The sequence below is a fragment of the Vanessa cardui genome, chromosome 2 (assembly GCF_905220365.1).
Source record: "Vanessa cardui chromosome 2, ilVanCard2.1, whole genome shotgun sequence".
NCBI lineage: Eukaryota > Metazoa > Arthropoda > Insecta > Lepidoptera > Nymphalidae > Vanessa > Vanessa cardui.
Window position 1 is genome coordinate 3575294 of NC_061124.1, and position 27899 is coordinate 3603192.

The 27899-nt window shown below is 33.5% G+C and overlaps 4 protein-coding genes across 4 annotated transcripts in view; 2 read left to right on the forward strand and 2 right to left on the reverse strand.

Annotated features, from left to right (window-relative positions):
- LOC124536374 (E3 ubiquitin-protein ligase UBR4) overlaps positions 1-12846 on the reverse strand; it is a 44486-nt gene extending 31640 nt beyond the window's left edge. The window contains exons 1-30 of the mRNA XM_047112907.1: positions 12669-12846; positions 12308-12405; positions 11510-11646; positions 11143-11263; positions 10798-11063; positions 10479-10642; positions 10104-10242; positions 9873-9995; positions 9659-9795; positions 9009-9213; positions 8400-8559; positions 7605-7771; positions 6759-6924; positions 6481-6632; positions 5997-6153; positions 5450-5553; positions 5220-5363; positions 4691-4906; positions 4319-4506; positions 3979-4159; positions 3788-3893; positions 3441-3594; positions 2686-2914; positions 2214-2432; positions 1925-2095; positions 1626-1771; positions 1217-1356; positions 547-748; positions 316-368; positions 69-207 (exon numbers count right to left, since the gene is read on the reverse strand). Coding sequence (XP_046968863.1) covers positions 69-207; positions 316-368; positions 547-748; positions 1217-1356; positions 1626-1771; positions 1925-2095; positions 2214-2432; positions 2686-2914; positions 3441-3594; positions 3788-3893; positions 3979-4159; positions 4319-4506; positions 4691-4906; positions 5220-5363; positions 5450-5553; positions 5997-6153; positions 6481-6632; positions 6759-6924; positions 7605-7771; positions 8400-8559; positions 9009-9213; positions 9659-9795; positions 9873-9995; positions 10104-10242; positions 10479-10642; positions 10798-11063; positions 11143-11263; positions 11510-11646; positions 12308-12405; positions 12669-12790 — 4706 coding nt within the window. The 5' untranslated portion in view covers positions 12791-12846. The remainder of the gene's footprint in view (positions 1-68; positions 208-315; positions 369-546; positions 749-1216; positions 1357-1625; positions 1772-1924; positions 2096-2213; positions 2433-2685; positions 2915-3440; positions 3595-3787; positions 3894-3978; positions 4160-4318; positions 4507-4690; positions 4907-5219; positions 5364-5449; positions 5554-5996; positions 6154-6480; positions 6633-6758; positions 6925-7604; positions 7772-8399; positions 8560-9008; positions 9214-9658; positions 9796-9872; positions 9996-10103; positions 10243-10478; positions 10643-10797; positions 11064-11142; positions 11264-11509; positions 11647-12307; positions 12406-12668) is intronic.
- Positions 12847-14188: 1342 nt separating this feature from the next.
- On the forward strand, positions 14189-17730 carry LOC124537654 (U4/U6.U5 tri-snRNP-associated protein 2). Its single transcript, XM_047114555.1, has 10 exons — positions 14189-14393; positions 14476-14630; positions 15007-15121; positions 15466-15641; positions 15791-16016; positions 16244-16367; positions 16513-16672; positions 16753-16943; positions 17038-17190; positions 17604-17730. The coding sequence occupies exons 1-10, from the start codon at positions 14327-14329 to the stop codon at positions 17698-17700; spliced, it is 1464 nt and encodes a 487-aa protein (XP_046970511.1). The 5' UTR covers positions 14189-14326; the 3' UTR covers positions 17701-17730.
- Positions 17723-20063, reverse strand: LOC124537659 (thioredoxin-like protein 1). Its single transcript, XM_047114569.1, has 6 exons — positions 19870-20063; positions 19640-19796; positions 19410-19520; positions 18963-19112; positions 18675-18808; positions 17723-18358 (listed from the first exon to the last, which is right to left on the reverse strand). The coding sequence occupies exons 1-6, from the start codon at positions 19965-19967 to the stop codon at positions 18148-18150; spliced, it is 861 nt and encodes a 286-aa protein (XP_046970525.1). The 5' UTR covers positions 19968-20063; the 3' UTR covers positions 17723-18147.
- Positions 20064-23646: 3583 nt separating this feature from the next.
- Positions 23647-26633, forward strand: LOC124540452. Its single transcript, XM_047118040.1, has 6 exons — positions 23647-23938; positions 24349-24504; positions 25208-25381; positions 25463-25592; positions 25790-25950; positions 26235-26633. The coding sequence occupies exons 1-6, from the start codon at positions 23698-23700 to the stop codon at positions 26495-26497; spliced, it is 1125 nt and encodes a 374-aa protein (XP_046973996.1). The 5' UTR covers positions 23647-23697; the 3' UTR covers positions 26498-26633.
- The last annotated feature ends 1266 nt before the right edge of the window (positions 26634-27899 follow it).

Here is a 27899-nt window from a genome sequence, read left to right on the forward strand (position 1 = left end):
GTGATATGATCGCAAATTTCAAGAGATTGAATACATTACATAGAACTTCTTAAGAAATCGATACTTACCCGTGATGGACGATGTGTTTACAAAGCAAAGAAAGTAATGTAGCATTATCATTAGAGGAATCAAAGGGGTTGCCGGCTTCGCTGCTGACGACTACAGCGTTTGAATTCTCCTTGCTACCTTCAGGCCAGCTTCCATTTTCTATATACAAATAAAAATTCATTATTGTTATATTTTCATTATTTTGACAAGTAATAGTAGTAGGGTATAAACAAACATATTTTATAAGTAAATAGATATTGCCCTCACCTGAGTTACTAGATTGTTGTACAGTCTCTAGCGGAGGTCGAGGCGCAGGTATACTGTAGAAAATTGACACAATAAATAAAAATATTGTTAAAATAGTTATCAAATAATAAATAGCTTTTCCTCATATTAAACAAGTAAGGTCTTTAAAACTTTAATAGATGAGGCTAATTCAAAAAACTATGAACAACGGATTTGAATAGTTTATCGATATCGATATTCTGGCACACTAACGGGGCGTCAAAGACGGGCAGGTCCTGGTCGTTGCGGTTGGCGTTGTCGCTGCGCGGCGCGTCGTCGGTGCGGAACACGGAGCGCAGCGCGTTGCGCAGCGCCACGGACGCGGGGTTGCCGTCGGGCGCCGACGACGTGGGTGTGGGCAGCTCCGTCTCCGTCGGTGACGCGTTCGCGGTGCCCGCGTTGCCGTTCGTGGGGGCTGCGCGTTCGACATGTACTTATGTTAAAGTAAAAAAAGTAAAGTAACAGCCTGTACATTTCCCACTGCTGAGATAAGGCCTCCTCTTCCATTAAGGAAAGGGTTTGGAACATATTCCACCACGCTGTTCCAATGCGGGTTGGTGGAATACACATGTGACAGAACTTCTATGAAATTTGTCACATGCAGGTTTCCTCACGATGTTTTCCTTCACCGATGAGCAAGAGAAGAATTATTAAGACAAATTAAGCACATGAATCAGCGGTGCTTGCCTGGTTTTGAACCCGCAATCATCAGTTAAGATGCACGCGTTCTAACCACTGGGCCATCTCAGCTCTTGTAATGTACTTATACTTTGTGGATATGTTTGCTTCGTCAACGTATAAGACGCAGACCATTATTCCTAAGAACTAGTGTATGAAATAAAAAAAAATATTGAGTCAACTTAACTTTATAAAATGTACTTACCTGGTGTGACTAAGCATATGTGAGAGAGCAGGCTGAGGAGTTTTTGTTGATCCGCGACACCGATGAACTTGCAAACTGATACGCATAAAGCGCTGTTCAGTTCAGAGTTGTCACAACCATTAAATATCTTGATGAAAAGTCTGAAAAATATTTAACGTTAAGTAAAAGTAAAAAGTAGGTACTTTCAGCCTACTTGAAATATATATAAGTAGAAGCCTGGGTTAACTGTGTAATAAAAATATTACTTCTAAGTAATTTAAAATAAAATTATCACTATTATTTATATTTTGTAGAACACACAGTTTTTTTTACTGAGTGTTGTTTTAATTCAAAGTTAAAACAATACATAAAAGGACACAACAATACATAAACAATAAATAAATTATTTAAAAAAATTATTTAAACTTACTTTATGACCCTTTCAGTAAATGCACTCTTTCCATTTGGTGCAGCTAGGAGTATTTTACCGAGGGAGTAACCAGAGTTATCCGCGAATACATTCTCGTAAGCGACTCTACCTGCTGGTCGGTCTAGAATCTTCTCCCAGTATATGACCTGCATAAATGAAATTGGAAAAAATTTAGCTATTACATAAACTAACTAAAATATTAATGAAAAAAAAGCAATAGTTAATTTCTATAAATTACAAATAATTTTGATATTCGGATAAAGATACAAATTTTAAGTTGATTAATTAAGTGTTCTCACCATGTGCCTTAAAGTATTCTCTGTGGAAGGCTGTAAGTGATCAACAAGCACAGAGTATGTCGTCTTCAAAATATGCTCGTGAATGAGCTGCTCCGCTTTATTGACTTGTGGGACTAATGCATTCAATGTTGCTGCTAATGGTTCTGCTAAGAATTGAAGTCTGCCATCAGTCTGTATAAGAAAAAAAATACAATAATTACTATCATAAAAATTGCACTTTAAATTTAAAACCTTTTTTATATTTATTTTTACTTTAAATATGTTTTTTTATATTAGAATATCTACTCACCAAGGCAGGAACAATTAATTCCAAGGTCTTTTTAGTAAGATTTGTATTCTCAGCTAGCTTGCTAGATCCGATTTCTAGAAGCTTTGCCGCGGAATAGGCCAGCATCGTCAACGACGCCCCGATGGAGTATTTCCCACCGACAATCATTAGCTCGCTGTGTGACGACACAAGTTGTAGAACGGCGCTTTCGGATGGTATGATGTGGGACTCATACAAGGTCTAGACAAAGATGAAAAAATAATTCAAATTTCAATTGAATATAGCATATATCATATGGCATAGATTATACAATAAGGTATACCTTAATTAAGTGCTAGTTTATGACTGAAAAAAGGAAGGAAAAGAACAAAAGCAATGTACATTGCTTTTGTTCTTTTCCTTTACTTTTGGTGTTTTGTTTGGCTATTTCTTTAAATATTTGAAAATTTTAAACATAACATGGTTATAATGACACAGATCATATGACACTAACAGCGTTGACGGCCAGCGGCGGCGGCACGGCGCAGGCCTCGACGGCCGCGGCCACGTTGGGCGGCAGCTGCGCCTTGAGCCACGTGCCGAGCGCGGGCGGGCCGGCCGCGCCCGCCGCGCGCGCCACGCCCGCCGCGCCGCACACCTGCAGGCGCACGGACGACACGGCCGCGTCCGACGCGTTGCTCGCGCTCTCCGACGAGCCTTCGATCTCGATACCCACGCTCAGTCTACAGAAGCGGTTGGCAGATTAGCATGTCATTTAATTGACTATTTGGCTGGTTTTTAAAATCCATTTTATATTATTTAGTAGAGGTTAAGAAACCCTTTAAAAGTTTTTTTTTTATTTCTAGTACATATTTGTCGAAAAATATCACATTAAAAATTCCATATTTAGATAACGCGCGAAAACGCTACTTGGACAATATGGCGCTGCAATGGGGTCGGTGATGTCACTTTGCTGTATTTTAATCTGTGGTACATATAGTAGAAAAGCAAAGTTTACAAAAAAGTGACTTCATTATAAGCCCGGCCAATCAGGAGCGTTTTATGTCACGTGACAATTGTTTGAAAAAATGCATTTTTATTTTTTGATTTTTGAATAAAAATTAAGTAATATTTTCAACTTTCGTTAGTAAATAACCATTTTTAAACTCATAATATACACTGATTACAATAATTTACAATTTATTTTTCACGTTGTCTATTTACTATATATGTTGTATTTAAGTGACGTATAGAGAAAACTTGACTGACCGGCAGCACTCAAGAATAGTCTCGAGCAAATCCAGCAAGTCAGGCATGAACTGATGTGCCTCCGACGCAGTTGCAGAATCGACGAGACAGACCTTCAATCTCATTAGAGCTGCGTCGCATGATATTACATCAAGGAGTGAGGGCAGACCATCAGCTACAAATAAAAAAGTTAAATTAGAGCACACCCAAAAATCGCCACTGACTAATAAAATCTTCATTTGAACTTATATTTGTGAAGTATGAATAATTTCGTTTAAGTCAAAAAAGCAATATTTATAGTTTACATTTAAATAACAAAACACTAAATTAAATATATTTTAACCTGAGGCTTAGCGAAGATAACTTACATGTTAGGTTTTGTTTCAGGTGTTTCATAGTCTCAGAAGCGAGCCACGCTGTGTATTTGATATTGTCACACGACGCACTCACACCGGCCAGTAAATTTTCCGCATACTGCAACATTAAAATAAATGTAAAACATATGTACATGACATTAATTTCGAAGCAGCATAATCTGTTATTTTATTGACGTTCGCACCTGCGTGTACATGCCCTGCTTGACGAGCGCGTCCTTGAGCCAGGGGTTGAAGACCTTCTTGTTGTCCGCGCGCGGCGCCCACACCAGCGCGTGCAGCGGCAGCGGCGACGGCAGCTCGGCCGCGATGCCGGCCTGCAGCTTGTCCATGTGCGGCGTGGCCGGCGGCATGCTGATCACCAGTCTGGGGTACCAGATAGTGAAGTCAGTATTTGTTTGATTTGATTTGATAAATATAACCGCTGAGTGTATACAATAAATTTATAAATAACAGTTTAATTCGTAATTTTCAATTTGAATTTAGAATTTTATTTTTTTAAAGCTCTTGGTTTATTGAACATACCTCCAAGCAGTTTGGAAGCAGTAATGCGCCGCGGCGAGCGCAGCCGGCGAGTTGTGGTACTGCGGGTTGTCACAGAGACAGGCAGAGTTCAACAAGGACAACAATGCGTCTAACAACAATGGATATTTCAATTTGTGGGGAGTTCCCAAGACGAAGTTGCACGCCAGACCGTCTAATTTCGGATTTTCCTGCAAAAATAATGAATTATAGTAATAATATTAATCCTCAAACTATTTTGCAAACTTTTGTTTTATGAAACGTATATTTTAAGAGTTTCCTAAGCAATATAGTAAGGGTCTTAAATATAAAAGTAATTATAACACACTTATGATCACTTAAGTCTATTGTTACTTCATACAATAAATGAAATACCTGGTTATTAATCTCCGCGTTAGTGAGTGCGTAGAACCTAGGTCTCATGGAAGTATCGTCTTGCGTCGGTGTCCTATAAGCGAGTTCAATGAATGGAACTTCGCAGTATATGCGAGTTTTAAGCTGGCCGTTATCTGTGGTAGTCTTCACGCCCGTAGTAGTCGTATCTGACGAACGCTGAGCTAGGCCGGGCGCTATTACGAGATTCCATTCGATCTAAAAACAATTTTTATATATTCATTCATATGCTCAGTTCAAAATTGAATTACACTTTAATCGAATCATATGATTCAATTGTGATTAAGAATCTCATATAATCAGTATATTTATTTTTTTAAGCTTATAAAATACAAACGCATTGTTTGTATTAAGTATATAAGATTTCGAATGTAATATAGTCACGAAAATTTATTAAAAACAAAGAAATATAAAAAAAGATAAAATAGAATATAAAAAAAAGATAAAAGACTACCAAAACTGTAGTTGAGCCAATACCAAAATTCAGTTTTGTAGTAAGTAGTTAATTTACCTGCTGTAACAAGGTCTGGGGTGCATCATAGAGGTGTTTCATTAGATATTCCAATAGAAGCATCAGTCTAGTTGTCAGCATAAGCTGATGAGGCGCCAGATTCATAGCTCGTTTTCTATCACTTATACCGAGAGTTTCGACGACCTAAATGGAAAAAATACAAATTCAATAATATTCTTCGTTTTAATAATAAACAAAAATTATTTTTCTTATTGTAATATAATATTTACTTTAATAATCGCATTTGACGTCATTAGCAAAACAGATTTCTTCTGCATCAGTGTCAAAGAATGGAATAAGTACACGAGGAGCTGTGCATGTTCAACATTCAAATCTGAAACAAGTTTTTGTAATTTAAAATCAAGTCACCATTAATTATTTCGTTTCGAAAAAAAATATTCACAATTAATTTATTAAAAGCTTCTATTCATTTAAGAGATGTAGAGGTACATTATGTACGGACAAAATTCTGTTGAAAAAAAATTATTTTAGTTAATTTGTCTAAAGAATCTATCTTCACTTACACTAATTCTAAATAAGTAATTTAGTCAAGTAGACTTTTACAAGCACTTTTGAATCTTTATTTTACAGAACTGTACTAGATATAAAGTTACCAGTGTACTACAGTTCGTCATTCGGAATAAATTCTACCAAGAACAACCCAGATATTCAGTAATTACAATATTTTTTTTGTTAATTGATATATTTGTTACAATTTGTAACTGCCCAACTATGACAATTTCATATTAACAAATGCCTTCACAGGCAACTAATTACCTTCATAATCGTGGTCTTGGCTGGGTTGGCTTTGTAAAGCACACTCCTGAAGAGTGTTGATGATCTTGTGCCATATGACAAGAATGCTGTTCTCACGGTCCGCTGCTACTTTACTCAGGACCATACCACCGAGCAGCTTCGCTACTCTGGGACCCACCTAAAGTGAAAAAGATATTTCATTCATTTGACTATCTTTATAAACGTCAAAAATCACTGTCATTGCATTGCAATTATTAGCCCTTTTGAAGATTTCATTATATTTATTTAAATTTATGTAAGTAATTACAAAACTTGCTATGCACACTAGTCCTACATACTACTATGTACTAAAGAATGGCTGTATAGACATTGGATTTATTATTTAATGTTTAATATAACTACTCTATATATTACAACTAGCTGTGCAACCTGCGAATACTCCTTTTACATTTTATCATAACCTTCATTAATAAATGGGTTACATTAAACACAGATATCTTTTTACCTGAAGTGGGGTCATATTGTTCCTATCGGAGCCCGTGGAGATGAGTTGTTGCTGCAACAGCGGCTGTAAGTTGTGCAAGTAACGCACGAGCGCGGAGCTGAACGAGGCGTACAGCGCCCCGAGACGTGCTCCGAAACATGGCGATATCGTCCCTGTGGTATAACAATTATATTTAAATATTAAGTCCCCACAATACATTTAAATTAAGCTCATTATTTAGAAAGTCAAACAAATTGTACATGTCAGTTTCAATAATCAATAGTAAAAAGATGTTATACCAGTGTCAGTCCTAGCAGTTTCTCTGTCGAGATCCTTTGCAAGTGCAGCCAACAATGCCTGGTGTGCTTCGTGCAATTGCTGCGATGAAGCTCCCAGTCGTTCTACTCCTTCGCCGATTATTTCTTCAGTTAATAGATTGAATATTTCTGTTGCCAGTGTTATGTACTGTAAAAAATTTAAAGTAATTAGTTTTTTAGTTTTTTATGGTTGCGCTATGTCCCTTTGATCAGTTATTATTCAAGTATGTCAAAAAGAATTTTTTGCGATCGATTGCTGGTCAATAGAATTTACGGATAATGGTCGGTTATACGCATGCAAGCATTTAAAATTGCACCCCGCTTCTTATGATGCGTAAATAAACAAACTACAAAATATTCGGTTACTGCTGATTGTTACTGCTTCTATAGAAATGTATAGTACGACACAACTTAGATGACGCATCGGCAAAATTCGTAAAACCGATTAAATCCGAATTAAGTACGCTATCCCAAATTATCAATATTTATTGCTCATGCGAATATGATCTTTGCACAAACGTAATAACTTATAATATCATATGACCTAATATATTCGTCAATTTGACGCGTCGATTTACATGCACTTGCTTTGTCTAACGCGTGAATCTATAGCGACGAATAGCGTCGAATGGCGCGATAGGGAGCTATTTCTATTGGTTGTGTAAATCGGCAGTAATCGGTTTTATTTTCATTCCATTGCATTTTCCGATGCTACATCTAATTTGTGTCTTACTATATCTAGATTTAGTTTTTGCTAACTAACTTCGTTAACTCAAGTTACCTAATTAAGTTGTTTATACTATTAATGAGTAATATATAAGGAGTCACCGAGTAGGGCTCGGCCTTGTCGAGCATGAAGGCCTGCTGCGCGGCGGCGTTGTCGTCGGGCACGTCGTCGCTGTCGGGCGCGCCGGCGCGCGTGAGGCCGCTCTCCAGCGCGTCGGGCGCCACCAGCGTCGACTCGAACCACAGCCCGAACAGCGGCTCGCTGTCTTCTGGGAGCCAGGATACAGTTAACAGTGCCAGGGTTCATTATAACAGTCATTACGATAAAGCTGCGTCTTGTAATCAACATAATTATATTTTATAAAATAGCATTTAACTATCAAGTCTCAAAAATCTACTATCTTTATAACATTCAAAAACTTTAAAAATAATGTGTAAATATCCACAGAAACAATATTGAATAATATTGTTGCTGGGCTGATGTTGAGGATAATGAAAGTCACTAAATGGTTCACGATTTATTAACGAGACGGTACAATTATACGGACTGTGACGCACTTGATAGACACTCGGTTTTACATATGCAATGCTTCGACTTTTATACATGATATATGCCAAAGAATATCAGATACACAGATGTGAAATATTTTAGTCATAGAATATGTAACTTTACTAACTGTTTACTTTAATACATGTGTGCATATACGGCACAATATCATCATCATATGCCATTGCATCTTGCATTGTTCCTTTATATAAAAAAATGGTTAAACTCTTTACTGTTATTATTTCTATTATCATTTTATTAATAGCAGTAAGTGGCTAAATTTACCGGGATTGAAAGAAAAGACTAAGGGCATTACAATTTTATACTTGTTGATTTTTTGCAAATCTTACCATCGTCAGTCTCAGAGTCTTCAGAGCAGAGTATCATGTCCTGGAAGTAAACAGTAGAATCGGATCTGTCGGGATCGGCGTCTTGGTTCTGTTTCTGTACAACCGCTCGCTTCAAGTTCGTCGCTTTGCGATAACAAACCACTGCCAGCGATACCAGCAACTGAATAAAAAACATTCCTTTAATTTGATTATGAAATAAATGGAAAAAGCAAATTTATAGAGGTTTATTACTCCTTTAATTAAAGATGCAGGTATGCTTGGGTCTATATATGTATTTTAAAATTTAAAGCATAAAACATTGAATGAAAGAAGCTGGAATTTGGAAATTAGTGTTTAGGGTAGCTGCTAGTATATAAGCAAAAGAGTGATCAATTCAAATTTTTGATCATTTATATAAATATATAAAATACAAGACATAATATTGTGACAGGACATTTTGCTAGTAAGTAAAGTTGATTGTTTACATGAAACTAATACTTATACAAGATCAAAAATTCTTTTAGTAGAGAGTGCCTACAATTTCTTATTTTTAAAATAAGATGGTTCTTTAGATGTCACCGACATGACACCAAACCAAGTTCTTTTTAAAAAATGAAAAATAAAACGTACCTGGTGCAAGGGTGCAGCGGAAGCGAGCCGCAGCTCTCTCTGGTGCGCCGTGTGGTGCGCCAGGATCTGCAGCGGCGCGGGCGTGTCGGCGGCGGGCGCGCTGGCCGCGCTCAGCGCCTCCAGCCGCGCGTCCGACAGCAGCGCGCCCGTCCACGCCAGGCAGCGGTCCCCCAGCGCCACCCACACCACGCTGAGGCTTTGTTGCCTGTTTGTAAAAAATAAAAAACATAAAAAAAAAAGTAAAGTAACAGCCTGTAAATTCCCACTGCTGGGCTAAAGGCCTCCTCTCCTTTTGAGGAGAAGGTTTGGAACATATTCCACCACGCTGTTCCAATGCGGGTCGGTGGAATACACATGTGGCAGAATTTCAATGAAATTTGTCACATGCAGGTTTCCTCACGATGTTTTCCTTCACCGCTGAGCACGAGATGAATTATAAAGACAAATTAAGCACATGAATCAGCAGTGCTTGCCTGGGTTTGAACCCGCAATCATCGGTTAAGATGCACGTGTTCTAAACACTGGGCCATCTCGACTTAAAAAATTAAATCACTTAATAGTTCAAAATCCTTGAATAATACAAAAAAAAAAATTTCTACAAATTGATTATAACATAAAACATAATACAGATGATGTTTCATTTCACATACATTTTAGTGAGATTGTAGGGTCGCGAGGGTGCCTTCGCAGGACTTCGCGGCGCAGTTGTTCCAGGTGCTCCACCAAGCGCGTGGTGAAAGCCGCACAGCAGAACCCAAGCGCCGATCATCAGATGGTTTTGATAAACCTAGTGTAAGAATAATTGATTAACAATTTAATTTTTTATTGATATCGTTAATTGTACAAAAACTTTATATTACTTACATAGCCACCGGCCCGAGTGGACTGCTTGAAAGTTTCACCAATTGTGTTGTAGAGACCAAGGGCTCTCTCAACTAAAGTGGCTGTCATTTCCTCGTTTTCATCATCTCTTGGATGAAGAGTTGCCTTAGGGAAAATAAAAAATAAATGAAAAACTAAGGTCACAGTTTATACTTTTCACTCTAGTCATTAAATCATATGTACAGTTAGTTATAATATGGACACATTAAATACCTGAGCGGTAACTGCGCACACGAGCCAGGCTGTGGCGAGGTCGCTGAGCAGAGCAATGCGCTCTGGCGTCAAAGGCTCGAGGCATGGCAGAGATAATGCCATTCGACACACGTAAGCTTCATTCATCAAGAAGTTGAGGCTATCGAAAATATATCATTAAATTGATGTTACAATAATAATATATATACAATTATTGGCAATTTTTGAATAGCAAAGTAAAAAATTTACAATTATTTATTCAGATCAAATTCAGTTTTATGTTTACATTACAAATTACATTAACCTACTTTGCAGTTTCTTTGTTACTACCGAATGAAAAACAAACAATGTTTTTCATGCTCTCTGTACAATTAATGAAGCTATTATTGTACTTACAGTTTGACTTCGGAGTTAAATTGTGGTGGTACGGCGCTTTCCTTAGCGTCTCGCCAACGAGTCAAGTAGCGGTAAAGACAGGGCAGCGACGAGCAAACCTTCAGTAACATGGGCCCAGCTCGGAGCTCCATTAAAAGGGATGCACAAGTTGCATACATCCACTTCTACAAAGTAGTAAAACAAATAATTTCTATTATGTTAATTAATTCTTCTCATTCAAATATTAATTGCTCTAAAAATACTCTTTTGTAACAATCGATTAAATTAAACTCATATGACCCAGAATTTGCCGACTTCGACAAATAAAATATAACTCTACCTTTATATCTACTGATGCCTGCTGAGAAGCATTCCCATCTTTGGTGCTTTCCAAACTATCTTTACTTCCGGGTGACACAACCCCTGTTGCTGGCTGATTTTGGGTTAGACAAGTCATTGTATTTCTTAATGGCAGGGTCAGTTGCTCCAGCAATGCATCTGACCTACGTTGAGCATTGGATGGAGGCTGCTTCTCTGTTGTTGCTGATTGAGACGCAAGAGATGTGATAGGGCTTGGTATTACTGATGACTTTGTTGTTTGAGTTTCTGAAATAAATATGTATATGTTTTAGTTTATATACCAAGTTGATAGCATCAAAATATGCACAATAATAATCCTCATTACCTGGTGCATTAACATGTGCAGGAAGCTTGGATGACTTGAGAAGAGAAGTCAATATCGCAAGTTCTGATTGTGGGAGACCCCCGCCATCAATGCCGCACAGACCAAGAATTGGCAGAAGCAGCTGTAATAAGGCAATAAAAATTCTAATAGGAAGCTTTTAATAAAAACATTATAAACTAAAACTTAGTTAACTCAATGATGGATGGATTCTAATAAGAATAAATATATATTTTTACTTTATTTTAAATACTTGGATTTATTCAACTCAATTCTTGTATAAAGAAATAATAATAATTAAGAAAAGTAATGTCACATAATAATTCATATAATTTTTTTTGCAGCATATATGTTTACATTAAACCATTACCTGTTTAAATGTCACTTTGGGTGCAGCCATGTTAATGGAGTCATCATAAGTCAAGACGGCTTGAGAAATCTTCTTGAGAATATGTCGTAGCATAATTCTGAAGGCATCATGAGCTGTGCTGAGCTGATCAGCTGGTACTATTTGAGTAAACACATGCAAGATGCATTATTTACTTTAAAATATAGTTTGGTGGTACAATTGCATAAGATTATGAAAGATTTACGAGAAAGCTTAAAAATACATTATTTTAGCTTGTAAACTTATAAAATTTATATACTGAAGTATGTTTTTGCTATTTTAAATAATATATATATCAATACATTTATGTCTGTTAATACCCTATGTGTCATACTCTGAAGTACATAACAATCTATCTCTGACTTATATCTATGGTTTATTTCAAGTGTTATATCAATAATTAATCCATTACATTGTGAAGTTATATACTTCACACTTGATAATTATTATTTTTATATTTTTTATAACATTTAGTGTACAATTTTTGTTTCAGTTATGATAAAATTTGAGAAATATTTTGTATAGATTTCTATACTAAAATTATAAATGCTAAAGTAACTGTTTGTTACACTGTCACAGAACCAATTTTAATAGTTGAGCATGATAAAATTTGGTACAAAGCAAACTTGAACCCAAAAGATGGGCATTGCATGCTACTTTTATATAACTACAAGAAACCTATCTTGACCAACTATATCACGGGCGATTTTTTTTTATTTGAATAAATCATCAACATTTGAAATTCCTTGAAAAATTATTTATAACAATAATTGAACTTACAGTTATTTGCATTGATGCTGATAAAATGCGCTGAAAGACAAGCAAAGCAGGTGTAGAAGAGATCGTAGACGTCCTCATGATTTTCAAATTCGTTTTCGCTAAAAGAAAAACAAATTGAAAAAGTATAATAATTATTATGATTTTACCTTCGTATTCGAAAAATAAACTTAGATTTATAACTGCATATAATTAAAAAAAAATATGTGACCTATTTTAATATTCGTATATAAAACAAATGCTTATTTTCAAACATATCATACAATCAATGAAATATAAATAAATAAATGCTGATTGCTGAATAATGAAAGATGACTAACTGTAACGACGTTACGATCTAAACAATTGAAAATCGTTTACCGACCTTTTAATAATAGCTTGAATTATTTCTACGGCATCATTTTTATCGAAAAATGGGCCGTAAAGTGCTGTTAAAATCGGTTTAACTGCTGTAGACCATTCTATATTTCCTCCCGAAGCAGCCATTTTTGAGAATGACCATTCGCGAAATGTCACAAATTTTCTGTTGTCACTGTGTCGATCACAGACTAGAGACCACAGTCCAAAGACTACCAAGGTGGAGACTATAAAAGACAGTGCAGGTTACCGTATTTTTAACCAACTTAAAAAAAGAGAGATTGTCAATGCGACATGTGTGTATGTAATATTGTTAGAATTTAATAATATTTGGTCATGATGATCCATTTAGTCTTCTAAGCACGTGTGCTTAATTTCGTAAGTATATGTTGGTCCATGAATTTCTCGACAGCTAAAAGTCGTGTCACGATGATCACGTTTAATTTTTTTATGGGTCATTGGCAAAATAATTGTAAATTTGCCAAAAAAGTGCGAACTTTCAAAATCGCTTAAATAAACATTACAAATTGATAGAGAGCAATCTCCTGATTGATAATATATGGAAAAGAAAGTAAGCTTCTGTTACTGTATAGTTATATGCGATGGGCCGCCATGAAATACTGGCTTGGCTTGCTGAGCACACCGAACTTTTTTAATGCCAATTTGGCTTTGCGTTCAAATTGATATCGGAACTGAACGAGGTTTTAATATCCACGCCAAGTATTTCTACACTAGCTGTGGCGGCTATTGGTTATCTTATAAAATAGTGGAGATACGAGAAATGGGTAATTTTTTTAGCCTACTTACTTGCCCGTTTTTGGGGTTGAAGTAATTTTAGGCGGGGGGTCCCAAGCTAAAAGTTAACCTAAGGGACTACTAAAGGAGTACTTCCCCGCCATCAGATATTTTAATAGCAAAATAGCAATTATATATGGACTAACTTTAGCTGGCCCCAGTTCGAGACTTTGTTTAATGAAGACTAGATTTCAGACACAAGTTTGTTCCGGTTTTCTCCGATGTTTTCCCGAGAAATATTAACCCAGCCGGTGTATAAGGTGTCTACAGTAATGTCGTCTGCATAGCAGTGAATGTTACAGGTTTGCAACAAGTCATTGATATGCAAAAGAAACAAACTGGGTCATAGAACGCAGCCTTGTGCAACACCAGCATTAACGCATTTTAAATCTGCCAAAAAGTTGTTGATCCAATTGCATAATTTGCCGGGAAGCCAGTCGAAACGAAACAAGGAAGTGATGCCTATTGGACTATAATTGGACGGGTCTGGGCGGTTGGGATGGGATGTACCAAAGTAGCCTGCCAAGAGTTCGGCTGCTTTCGACGTCGGCGACTATTCGGTAAAGAGCGCCGACTATCCGTTTTACCTCAGTATGGTAGTTACCGGTAGGCCCTGTGGGGTTTGGTAGTTGGTCTGTGGTTATTGACCGTGTAGCCCAATATTATATCTGTGACTAATATCATAGCAAGCCAATTGCCAAAATGGCTATTCTATGTGACAAATGACATTTTATTTTGACAAAGTGACAGTCTAGTCGAATTTGAACATTTAAAAAGTAGCGATTTATTGTTATAAGACTTATAAGTTTAATTTCGCCATTTTAAATATCACATCTACTTAACTGAAACAAATAATATTGTTTTTTCTTTATGATGAATGAAGAGAGAGCAAAAAAACGGAAATTGAGCGATGATGAAAATGGTATAGACTCTTCAGGTAAACAAACTAACCTTTAAATTTTTAAAGTTAATACAATAATAAATTGATTTTAAAACCCTTGAACATACTTTTTTTTCAGAGCTGCCCATTAAAAACTCAATAACATCTATTCAATGCCCGTATTTGGATACAATAAACCGGCATGTATTGGACTTTGATTTTGAGAAACTATGTTCAGTATCTCTTACCAGAATAAATGTGTATGCGTGTCTGGTGTGTGGTAAATACTTCCAGGTATGTCTTAAACATGATATTGCTGGCCAAGATGGCCAAATTTAATTTAATGAATTTTAATTAGATATTGCAGAAATGAATATATAAAAAGTTTTTGTGGATTTAGTTGGTTTTTATTGTTCGGGAAAATAAAATTTTATTTCAAATTTTCATAAACCTAAAACATACCCCAAAAACTTCAATGTTCAACTGCAGATTTGAGAAAACCTAGTATCAATTATGGTATGGGTTTGGTCTGTGATCATAGTATTACTATGATCAAAGAGCAGAGAGTGGTATTAACCACTCTATGGATGCGAAACACAATATAATTCCAATCAAATATTATTTTTATATCTAAAATGAGGCATATAATATTGATTGTTTAACATTTCAGGGTAGAGGTACAAACACACATGCATATACACATTCAGTGGCCGAAAGTCATCATGTCTTTCTTAATTTGCATACTTTAAAATTTTACTGCTTGCCAGACAATTATGAAGTTATAGGTAATTATAAATGCCATAGTGCAAAATTTTTATGTTTCCTTTCCTTTGCTGGAAGCAAATTGGGAGTTTCAAATTTGACACAACTTATTTTTGCTCTTTAGACGGAAGCTTATGCATATGCATATGTATATATGAGTTTGATAGTAGGTTCTTGGCCCAAGCCCGTATGACCATTTTATATCCAAGATTTAGTATTGCTTTTTTTTTACTTATTTATTGGCAATAGTGTGGTATGCAAAAAGTAGTCATTTTAATAAAAACTAAATTAAAATATATCACTTAATTAGTCTACAAAAATATATAAATTTATTATTTTAGTAAAAATAACAAAATAATTATTACAGATTCTTCTCTAAATGATATCAAGTATGTGTTGAATCCAATTTTCACACCAGACCAGATAAAGCAGTTGGATCAGAGCACAAAAATGTCTAGAGCAATAGATGGTACAATGTACATGCCAGGTATTGTTGGTCTAAACAATATCAAGGCTAATGATTACTGCAATGTTATATTACAGGTATTTATAGAATATTAGTCTTGATTTTATTAAGTAAGTAAAATTTTTACACCATATTTGGAAAACAAGTAGTTATAAATGAGTATAGCATTGATTGATAAACATATGTTTTATAAATACAATAAAAATAAATGAATTTTATATTTTAGTGTTTGTCACAAGTCCGGCCGCTTCGTAATTATTTTTTGCGAGAAGAGAACTATGCTGGTGTAAAGAGACCACCAGGAGATTCATCATTTTTGTTAGTGCAGAGATTTGGGGAGCTCTTACGAAAACTTTGGAATCCTAGAGCATTCAAAGCACATGTTTCTCCTCATGAAATGTTACAAGCTGTAGTGCTTTGGTCCAAGAAAAAATTTCAGTTTATTAAACAAAGTAAGTTCACTTTTTTTCTTGGCCCATATGTGAGGACTGAACATGTTTAAAGCATATTTTATGCTATTCTGTACCCTTGATTGGTTGATTTCAGTTTTTAAAGGATAACAATCGGAATAACTTTTCCATTTTTTACTAGTAACCATTGCTTAGACTGTTTATGGAAATGAAATCCTTTATAAATAAATTAAACAATGGATAGAAATATATTGTACTTAAATTTACAGGTGATCCAATCGATTTTCTTTCATGGTTTCTCAATTCCTTACACATTGCTCTTAATGGAACGAAGAAACCAAATAGTTCAATAATATACAAGTCATTTCTTGGTCATATGAGAATATATACAAGGTAAGAAATACAAAAATTACAATATAATTTTAATAATTTTTAAATGCTATGAGCGATGCACATTGCTATTAAGCGATATTATAATTTAAAAAGAAGGTAATTGAAGCATTACAGAACTGAATATTATATTATTTTTAATTTTTAGGAAGTTGCCACCTCCAGATGCAGATGATGCAGCTAAGGTAGATCTTAATAGTGAAGAGTACTCAGAGATGATAACTGAATCTCCATTCCTTTATTTGACTTGTGACTTACCACCAACTCCACTGTTTACTGATGAATTCAGAGAAAATATTATTCCTCAGGTATGTAATAAAAATTTAGATAAAATATTTTTTTTTTTTGTTCATTGATAATACAGTTGTTTTATTGTTTTTCACAACAGGTTAATTTGTATCAACTTCTGTCCAAGTTTAATGGACAAACATCCAAGGAGTATAAAACTTATAAAGAAAACTTTTTGAAGAGATTTGAAATTACTCAACTTCCACCCTATTTGATACTGTATATCAAGCGGTTTACTAAGAATACATTTTTTGTTGAAAAGAATCCAACTGTTGTGAATTTTCCTGTCAAGTAAGTACCTACTATATGAACTGTAATTACCTCCTAGTAGAAGTAAAATCTGCTTTCATAAAAATGTATTTTCTAATATTTATCATATTCCCAGAAATGTTGATTTTGGTGATATTCTAACACCAGAAATAAAGGAGAAGCATAATGGAAAAACAACATATGAGTTAGTTGGCAACATAGTGCATGATGGTACTCCAGAAAAAGGAACATATAGGGCTCACGTTCTACACACGCCTACACAACAATGGTATGTTATTGTCTTAATTTTGTAATGGATATTAATGTTAAAAATTATCTGACAGCTTCAGACTGACTATAAACAAATTACACAACATATGATTATAGTTGTTTATGGTAAAATAATGAATGAAAAAAAAAGTTAATAATGAGATGTATGAACTACATTTATGTGATGCAATAAAAGGTTATTAATGGATATTTAGGGGATAACAGTTTATTTAAACCAAATAATAATTTTTTACTCTTTATTTATATTCACTTTAAATTTATCACATAGCACATTGTTTTCCATAATAAAATCATTTTTATTTTCTACGACAAACTCTGTTAAAATTGTAGTAGAAAAGTGATGAATATGATTAAAATCCGAAAAAAAAAAAATGTTTTCTAATGTCATTATAAGTGTGAATTCTGTTACAGGTATGAAATGCAAGATCTTCATGTAACAAGTATTTTACCACAAATGATCACTCTCACTGAAGCTTATATACAAATATATGAATTAAAGCAGGACTAATGTATAAATAAATAAAATAGTATTAAGACATTATATGTTTTATTTATTGAATATACAAATTGTTGTATTTCAGAGTTCATTCAAATTTAGTGTAACCATTATTATATTAGAATGTACCACAACTACCAGATAAATATATGACAATATATTAGGACTGCTATATATTTGACACAGTACGAACAATAATTATATTACCAAGAATATTTTTAAATCTAAACACATTATTATTTGTCCACTTAGCCTTAAATATAACTACCACACTTGAAGTAGTCTTTCACATAACTTGCAATATGTCATCTTAGTTTTTTCCCTCTGAAGCCATAATAAGAGTAAAGCAAAAATTAATAGATTAGAAATAATATTTTTCTAAATACATATTTTTAATTAAATAAAATGCATCTTTTGCTTCAAGGAAATAAACTAACGACAACACTGCAAAAGTCTGGGCTAGTGACTTTCTCCCTTCTTCCCCGCAACTCGTTTAAATTCGCCCATGTTAGTTGTTGAAATGGGTGATCCATAGAAAGCGAGATGATCAATCTGAGTTACTTCCCCACCTGACTGGTTATCTTTTATGAATAATTGAATGTTTTGAACACTCTGGAATTTCACGAATTTTAGAGGAATCGGATTTCCCTCTAAATCACTTGGAGTTAATCTGCAAAAAATTACAGTTGAGTATTACATTAGTAGCCAAATTATACCTTACATTTTTCTAAGATTTAATGAAGAAAAATCTAAGAAGTAGATATCATTCGGTAGGTAATTGAGGAACTAAAAAATTATATTCCAGAATGCCAAATGAGCAAATATGTTTCATGTAAGTTAGTAGTATTATGAGTTTATAGTATAAAAGTTGAAAGATAAAATCCCTCAAATACCTCCAATAAATATCTACCAGCTCTCCAACTGTTACCAATAGTAACTAATAGTAATATGAAAAACAATAAACATAAAAACATTTTATTACTCACTCCAAATCTTGTATTGATGCATTTCCAGCTGCTTGATCAAAATCAAGTGTCCTTGGCTGATTAATAAAGATTTTCACAAACTTTGGACCTTTGTCACTGGGACCTTTCATTTTTAGTGAATGAAGTTTCACCACCTTAAATATGTAACCAAAATTATAATATTTGTATTATTTAAATGTATTTATATTAAAAATATATCATGACTATAATTTACTTATAATTCATATGAAACTAATAGGCAAAAATAGATTCAATGATTATTTGTAACATTTAGTTAAATAAAATTACCTGATTAAATGAGATGTTAATGATAAGTTGTTCATCACAGTCACTAGCCAGGTATCCTCCCCCACTGGTCAGACAATGTGCCAAGGGGTGGTCATCAGCTTCATTCAGACATTCACATTCATTTTTGACGATGAATGTTCCTAAGTCCATCTAAAAAAACAAATTATTTTAAAGTGTAAACTTTTAAACAATGGTTCAGACTACTAATCTATTAAGTCAAGATTGAATAACTAACATCTAAAATTTGCATTTGTCATATTAATATGATAGATGGTATATACCATGAAAATTGACACAGTAATTTCAAATTTTTTCATCATGTTCTGGCTAATTTCGATAGCAAAGAAAAAATTAAAGAAGAATTTTTATTGTGAATGAAAGTAATCTATCTTGAATCAGTGAATATTTGTTTTTGTTTTAGTTTTGTAAGATTGCTAAGAAACTAACATGTCCTGCAACAGCATTGTCATCATCTCCAGAGTCTTCAGTGCCGTAGTACTGTCTCACTTTATTCTCTAAGCTTGCAACATCCGCACCTTGCAGTCTATCAATCCGTGTCTGTAAAAAACAAAATTTTAAAAATATGTTACAGTAATGCATGTATAAAATTAACAATAAATTTTAAGTTTTATAATTTAAAAATTATACTTTAATGTCGCTACAAAAGATAAACTCACTCGGTTTCTGTAAAATATGAAGGTAGGCATTGCACTGATACCCTGTGCACTCGCTGTTTCAGCGCACCTATCTACGTCCACTTTCAGAAAGACTGCTCTGGGAAATTTAGCTGGAAGCTGTTCGAAAAATGGCGCAATTCTTTGACATGGTGGACACCTGAAACAGTTTGAACATAAAATATACTTTGAACAATGACTAGAAGAATTTTGTAAAGTCAGGTTATACTTACCAAGTCGCTGTGAAATCTACAACAACCAGCTTAGTTCCGGCATTAGCCATTTCGGATTGAAAATGCGCTTCATTCTCTATTACAGTAGCTAAACCCATTATTATTTACACTAGATAATAAAATATGAAAGTAACGACAACAATCAGACGATGATACTTCAAAATGGTTGTCAACCCGAACATTGACCATAGATAATAAACAATAATTATAAGACTGTTAACCAAAGAGCAAACAAAACTTCGACTTCGATGATTAATAGACAATTGACAGAACTATCGCTAAAGTAAATATTAATTATGCTTGTGGCAGTAAGAATAATATATATTTTTAATAACGATATTAAAGTTATAATATTACTGCAGTTTTAACTTTAATTAAAAATATAACTGGTAGTCACTGGTATTAGTGGTAGGTAACAAGAAAATAAAAATTGAATAGTTTTAGCACCCGATAAATTAACATTGGACTTAATTATTTTTACAAATGAGCGTGCAAGGAATACATTAATATTATAGGCCCTTGCCCATGTGAGTCAAAGCTCCACCGCCTCCTTCGTTTGCTTTCACATTCAGGTTATTAATTTCATCACATTCTTCAGGTCAAACATCGATTTAGCCGAAGAGCACACTACACTTCGTTTTAGAATTGAGGACTTCTAGGGCTCATTTGCTCCAACGGGCATTAAACATTCGCCATGCTTAATCAGCGTCACTTTAGCTTCACCAAATTAGTGACCTATGGGTTACCATAAGTAAGACAAAAGTACATACAAGAAAGGTGTTTCTTGTTTTTTTTTCCTAATGGTGAACGATTTTATTTCTACTTTAGCTACTCTCTATATGATGTTAGATAAGAGAGCTTTTGTTGACAACCATTTTTTTATGGTATAAGAATGTGGACGAGCATATGGGTTACCTGATGGTAATAGAATATAATAGAGAAGCGTGAAAACTGCTAATGGAAATAAGAAATATTAACTATTCCTCACATCGCCAATTCGCTATGTACCTTGGAAATTAAAATGTTATGTCCCTTGAGCCTGCAGTAACACTGGTTCACGCATATTTTATAAGCAGAACACAACAATACTGAATACAGCTGATTGGCGGTAGAATTAGTGATGACTGTCTCGTTAACCTAATAGCTTGACCTGATACCACATATCTTAAGGTTATGAGTTTAAGTCCCAAATCAGTCGATTTAAAATTACTGGGTATTTCGTTGAAATAACTTGGTTACAACACAAAGTATGAAAGTTGAGTGTACCAACCAAGTCTGCTTCGGAAAACACAATAAGCCGTCCTGCGCCTGAACTCTTTCCGATCCTGTTGCCGTCCCGTCAGATTATGAGAATGAGGAATGAGAGAGTGCACCTGTTTTATTGCACGACTGTTCACTGAAATATATTTTGCTTGTCTGTTTTCCCTTGACATTAGTGGTCGGTCGTGATCGTAATCGGAATGAATTCCAGATTTGCTTCCACCACTTATATCAAAGTGTCCACACGAAAAGATAATGCAATATTTGTGTAAACATGCAGCAACAGCCTGTAAATTCCCACTGCTGGGCTAAAGGCCTCCTTTCCCTTTGAGGAGAAGGTTTGGAACATATTCCACCACGCTGTTCCAATGCGGGTTGGTGGAATACACATGTGGCAGAATTTCTATGAAATTTGTCACATGCAGGTTTCCTCACGATGTTTTCCTTCACCGCTGAGCACGAGATGAATTATAAAGACAAATTAAGCACATGAATCAGCGGTGCTTGCCCGGGTTTGAACCCGCAATCATCGGTTAAGATGCACGCGTTCTAACCACTGGGCCATCTCGACTCTTAGTTACTTCGTAAACATATGTACACAAAATAATATTGTTTTGAAACAATATAAATACGTACCGAAAATAGTTGTGGATAGATACCTATTTTCTTATTGGTTTATTAAAATATACCTAGTTTTTATTTTTCGTTGTATTTATTACATGATTAGTAAATGTATAGAAATAAATAAATTATAAACTATTTTGTTGTTATAAAACCACTTCATCCATTACAATTCGAAGAAATTTTCGAATTGAAACCTACGTAGGCAATCGCAAAGCGCCTGTGGCGAAGTATAAGCCCGCAATTATTTATGTTGAGCCACGCAAATTACGTCTATTTTTCTACATAAGCTTGATTTACAGTATTACTTACTATTTTTATTCGAAACAATTCCTAGGCTATGATTTGTTTTCGATTTACGTCAGTTTTTTTTTAAATATTTTTTATACCAGCATTTCTTTACTGTAATATTCCCAGTTAATCAATTTCATTGCATAAATTCACGTAAGCTTTTTTAATTTTGATACTCTAGTAGTAGTACTAGAGTAAATAAGTTTGTGTAGGTCAAATTTTACAAAACTGAAATAGAACCAGTTCTTTTGGTCAATTCAAATATCAGCTCGGCTTCCTGTTGCACACCTCCAATGCATCAATCGTTGATCATTCATAATTATCTCAATAAAATTTCAGGCACAAGGGACGTAATATCTTAGTTCCGACGGTTGGTGGCAAATTGAAAACGTAAAGAATGGTTAATATCACACCCCGCCCATGGAGAACAGTTGTGACCACTCATCATCAGGTGGCACATTTGACATTTGCTCGTCTGCCTAGTAGGGTTTTTTAATGATATAGATATACATTAAGAAACTCCACCATGTCATAACATCATAAGCTTCCAAGCAAGCCGTTAAGAAATATTTTCGAAACATCTCAGGAACACTTTTATAATTGATGAGCTCTGGGACATAAGGTCCTTTTGTATTTATAGGACCTATGCAAAAAGACTGCCGTTTTTGACTAGGTTGATTTTATAGTTTTCTAAAAAATTATATATTATTATACTATACATGTAATAATTACAAATACTACAATTAACACGATAAATCTATATAATAGTAATATTCCATGTATGATGATGATATGATTATGTTTGGGATTTATGTCTTTTTCAGGTTCTTGCAAGAAATGTGGAGCTTCATATTACAGTAAACAAAATCTCCTAGAAATGTAGACTCTACCAAAAAAGCAGATTAGTTACTCAGTCGCCTGTATGTTATACTCTTTTTAAACTATATACCTAAGTGAATTTAAAATAAGATATAAAGAAACCTATTGTGCCTGAGACAGATTACAACATTAAACATAGTCATTTAAAAAAGTAATGGTAACATTATGTCAATAAATTATAGTAGATATGGTAAAAGATATTTGAATATGCCTAGTTGCAACTAAGAATGACCTGTTTATTATCCATTACAAAATTTAGGAAATAGGAAAAACTGTCAAAAGTGCAACTGGTTTCTCCTAATATATTCTGTGTGGAAACCACATATTGCTAACTTCTTTTTAATCATATATATGATATATATCTTGATTAATATGCTTTATTTATTAATGTTAACCTATGATTGAACTTCAAATGTTAGTACTTTTAACTACAACAACAATCGATTTAATTTACTTTATTTTTGTAAAACATTCGTAGTTTTTGTAGTATTTAAACTGATTTCAAACAGAACTTGGAAGGAAAGGTCTTAAATTATAATATTATGCAGTATTGGTAGTTAACAGGTAAAGTTTTTCTTTTTGGAATAGTTATGGACTTGTAAAATTAAGTGCATTTCAATCGCTGTACTAATTTAACCTGTATCAAATCGCATTAAGTATTTTCTCGCTGTTGATAAATAAAAGCCCAGACAATTTGTAAAAATAGCCAGTCGACATTTGCTCTTCGTACGACCAGTTGTCGTCTTATCTATAAGCCTTGCTTGATTATAAAGTATAATGTTACGTTTTCAGTGTATTCAAATATTTTTGTGTCTGTTTACTTATCAAAATTTATTTTATTCAATTGCCAAATATCATAAAGTAAATGATGATGTATTAAGTTTGAGGTCTTATGAATTACCTGTAGGAAAAGACTTATTGAAATACTTAAAAACAATAGAATTTATGACTATTTATTCTTCTGAAAATGTAAACAAAATCGATATTAATTACGCTTTTGGTATATTTTTGGTCAACGGTAAGAATTTCTTTAAAATAAAACTAAGTAGTGAAAAAAATAACTGATTACAATAGCTTTAAATTCGCAGTACATCCAATTTATTTTTTAAACAAAAAGAAACGTAATAAGCCAATTGATAGTAAGTGAATGGTTTATATTTTATATACATTTTTAAAGGCATAACTATTTTAATATTACGAAAAAAACTTGGTTTGATTTGCTACGAATGCGTAGCATGGTACAGCAAGTTATGTAGGTAGGTAATTTTGTTAACGGAATATTTTTTTTTTAATTCCATATACAAAATAAAAATTCTTTGGTGTATTGCTGTACACACCAAAACTTCCATTCAAATTTTAAGGTTCTAAACGTTTTAACGATAAAACAGTATTTACAAAAATTGATTTTTAATTTTCGTATATTTTCAGTGAATTTCAAAAGTATTCTCAGGGAAAAAGGAGATCTCCCATACATTATAAAAACAAAGCTAAAAAAGATTATAAGGATAAATGATAAAAATTTTAAAGAATTTCAGAAATCAACGAAGTATAATACTACATATAAGACGGAGGAATTTCAGAAAGGTAAATATATAAAATAAAAGCTGTGTCCGCGACATCATACGCGTTTAAATTTAACAAAAAAGTTATCGTTGTAGCGTAAGTTATTCTTTAGTACATCAGCTTTCTGCCAGTGACAAAATTAGTTCAGGCGTAATAGAGATTAGTCAGAATAAACAGATAGACAGATAAAACTTTTAAAAAACGTTAATTTGTTATGTATACCGTGTATGTGTATGCATGTATGTGTATGTACATGTATTTAGTAAAAAGTGCTCCTTTTAATATTACAAACAGACACTCCAATTTTATTATATGTCCATATAGTTAAATAAAAAATATAAACTTAAGTGTGATTAAACTTCCATTCGAACGTAATGTGATATTCAAATTTGATACCAAGATTTTGGTAGCGTAGGCCGTAGCGCTAGTATTTAATGCATCATCTTTTCAAATTTATATATTATATTTTAAAAACACTTTATTAGTAGAAAACAGTTTAAACCTTGATATATTTTGAAAAAATAAAACAAAAAGGTCCTTTTTACCTAAATTTCTTGTTTCTGGTGAAGGGTTTGAGAGATTTGATGTTTTATTATGCATTTACGTAGATATTTGCGCATATAGATGTTTCATCATAAAACATAAGTTTAGATTTTTTTTTGCATTGCATAAATGTTTATATGGAATATTAATGTCGTTATAATTTGTGTCTTTTTTCTTTTAGTACTTAAACTACTTACAAATACTTCCCATTGGGTTGATCGTTTAAATAATTTGGTAATAACTAATCTAAAATCTTATAATTTCGATGAATTAAAAGATATATACCCATCATGGAAGTATTATTTACAAGATGTCAAGAATAAAGAAAAATGGACTCCAAACCCAAAACTTTCAGGTAATTGATAAGTTAACAGATATATCAGACGTGTATGGCAGAAAACATGTCTGTATTATATGTCTTATTTATGTTTATTAGACTCATGTTTGGTGGCGCTGTTTTCAAGTGACGTCGTTAAAAAAGGCTCTCAATCATGGTGTTCCTTAAGAGATTCTTGCTACGAAATGTTGACTGAAGGAGACAATTTCGGTTACGCTTTAACTCATAGGTAAGCAATTTTCATTGCAAGTACACTAATTATACTAAACTTAGTTATACAATGCTAGATAGTTCATGTATTAATATTAACATAATATAAAATTATTTTGAGTTCAATAAAACAGATTATATGAAACACGGATTTTAAACGTGAAAAATATAACTAGATAAGTATAATCTGAAATATTTATCTCATTTTGATTTCAGGTTGTTGTTATTACTTGTGGCTGACTTAGGTCGTGGCTGTTCTATATTCTCTCCAAAACAGGATAGAGCTCTGAAGTACAAATACTGTTCAATGGCATACGCTGAAGTCGAATATATCGCGATGAATAAATATGAAATCGCCGATTTGATGATGGAAAGTAGTGAGTATTCTTAATGTTTTCACCACCACCCATAGACAGCGGCTTTGTAGGATATATTATCCATTCCTTATATGACCAATGTGCCACTAATCCTGGGAGCCGAGATATTATGTACCTTATGCCTATAGTTACATTGGTACCTAGTGTCCTGTTTTGCATTAGAATATCTTAAGAGTCATTGGTTCCTACACAGACGGGCTAGCAATTATTTTATCTTAACCGCTAGATCTGTAGCATTATAATCTAATGAGTACTGAGTACTAACTACTAAAATTAAATTTCAGTGTGTCTTTGCTCGATGGAAGGGCACGCTCAATTCCTACGCCGTAACTGGCTTCGACATTTGTTATACTTCCAAAAACCTATAGGATGCTTTGGTACTAAACTCAATAGTCCAGAAGTAGTGAATTCATTTGACGGGCGGAAATTTGGTTTTAATACAAAATATCAGAATGCATTGCAAGAAGAATGTAATATTCACACAACAGCTGTCGCTTCCGGAGTCTTTTCGGTTGCTATTAGGTATATTATTCAAGAATACTATTAAAACAAAATAAAAGTATATTTAATGAAAAATGCTTAGTTAATTTGGTACTGTTCGCATTACATTACATATTACAATTTGTATAAAAGTATTAAAAGTAGAGTAAGCTTCATTTCACTATGTAAGAATTTTTAAAATAACTTTGACGATATGTTTAAAATAATGTTTAATCGTACGTAAATAAATGTTAACAATAAAATGTGTTATTGCTTTTGATCCCTTATTCCCGTAATGAGTATCGATTTTTCTTTCAACAAAATTTAATTGAAATGTTAAGAAATTCTTATTATTGCTATGGATTTCAATTTTAGGATATATATTTTTTTAAATTACATAAAAAATGTTTAGCTACTAGTGTATTATGATTAATTATTATAATTATCAACAATACTTAGACTCTTACAAAACGATTTTTAAAACCATAACGAAATTATCCGGGTTCATTTTTTAAACGAAGCTCTCATTCTCAGCATGAATAGACGTTTATTCTTTCGAAAATCATTTTGTGAAAATGAAGTTAGGTATAAGTGAAAATTTAATTAATATCGAAAACGAACTGTAGCATATGTTGTATTTTCGCGTTCCATATTCCCGATGTTTAAGAACCAACACACAAAGCACGATATCACTTGTAAACACAAATTGAGTTTAAGATGACGATAAACCAGTAATCTTCGATTGAAATATACATATTCTATTCACTAAGTCATCTTGGCTTTTTGCTTGCCGAATTCTTGATTCTTGTGTAATATTCTATGTTCATCTACCAACACGATTATAATGTAATGTAAATTAGCAACTGTTTTTAACACTTGAGTATTCTTACTAGTTCTATGAACACTTATATACGTATATTCAAGCTTAAAAACGACAATTGTAAATGAAAGATAAGAATAATCTGAAATTAATCGATTAATAGTGTAAAATTATGTTTTTGGTATTTAAATCGATATTATCGTAAAACTCAAATTGGTCTCAGCAGAAAATGCTTTTAATGAGAATATAATGCACAAATTCTTTCTGAGTTTAATCAAGTCATAATGTAACAAATGTAACATAATAAAGCAAAGTTCCGTTTGTCTATTTTAACGCGATAAATTAATAAACTGTCGGACGAATTTTCATACACTTTAACCAATGGATTAGCTATTCCTAAATAATACTTGTCCCAACAACTAGATGCTTAGAATTATTTAAAAATGCTTTATTATTTTGACAATTGTTATGTTTTATAAATATGTATCCGGCGAGTAAAACCAATAAATACAACCCACTAAATATCCTGAAATAACTTTTCAATTATTATTTTTTACGTTATTCGTAGCAAACGGGCTACCTTTTGGACAGTAACTACCTCCGCCCATGGACACCTTCAAAACCGGGGGATTTGGCACCTCCAAACCCC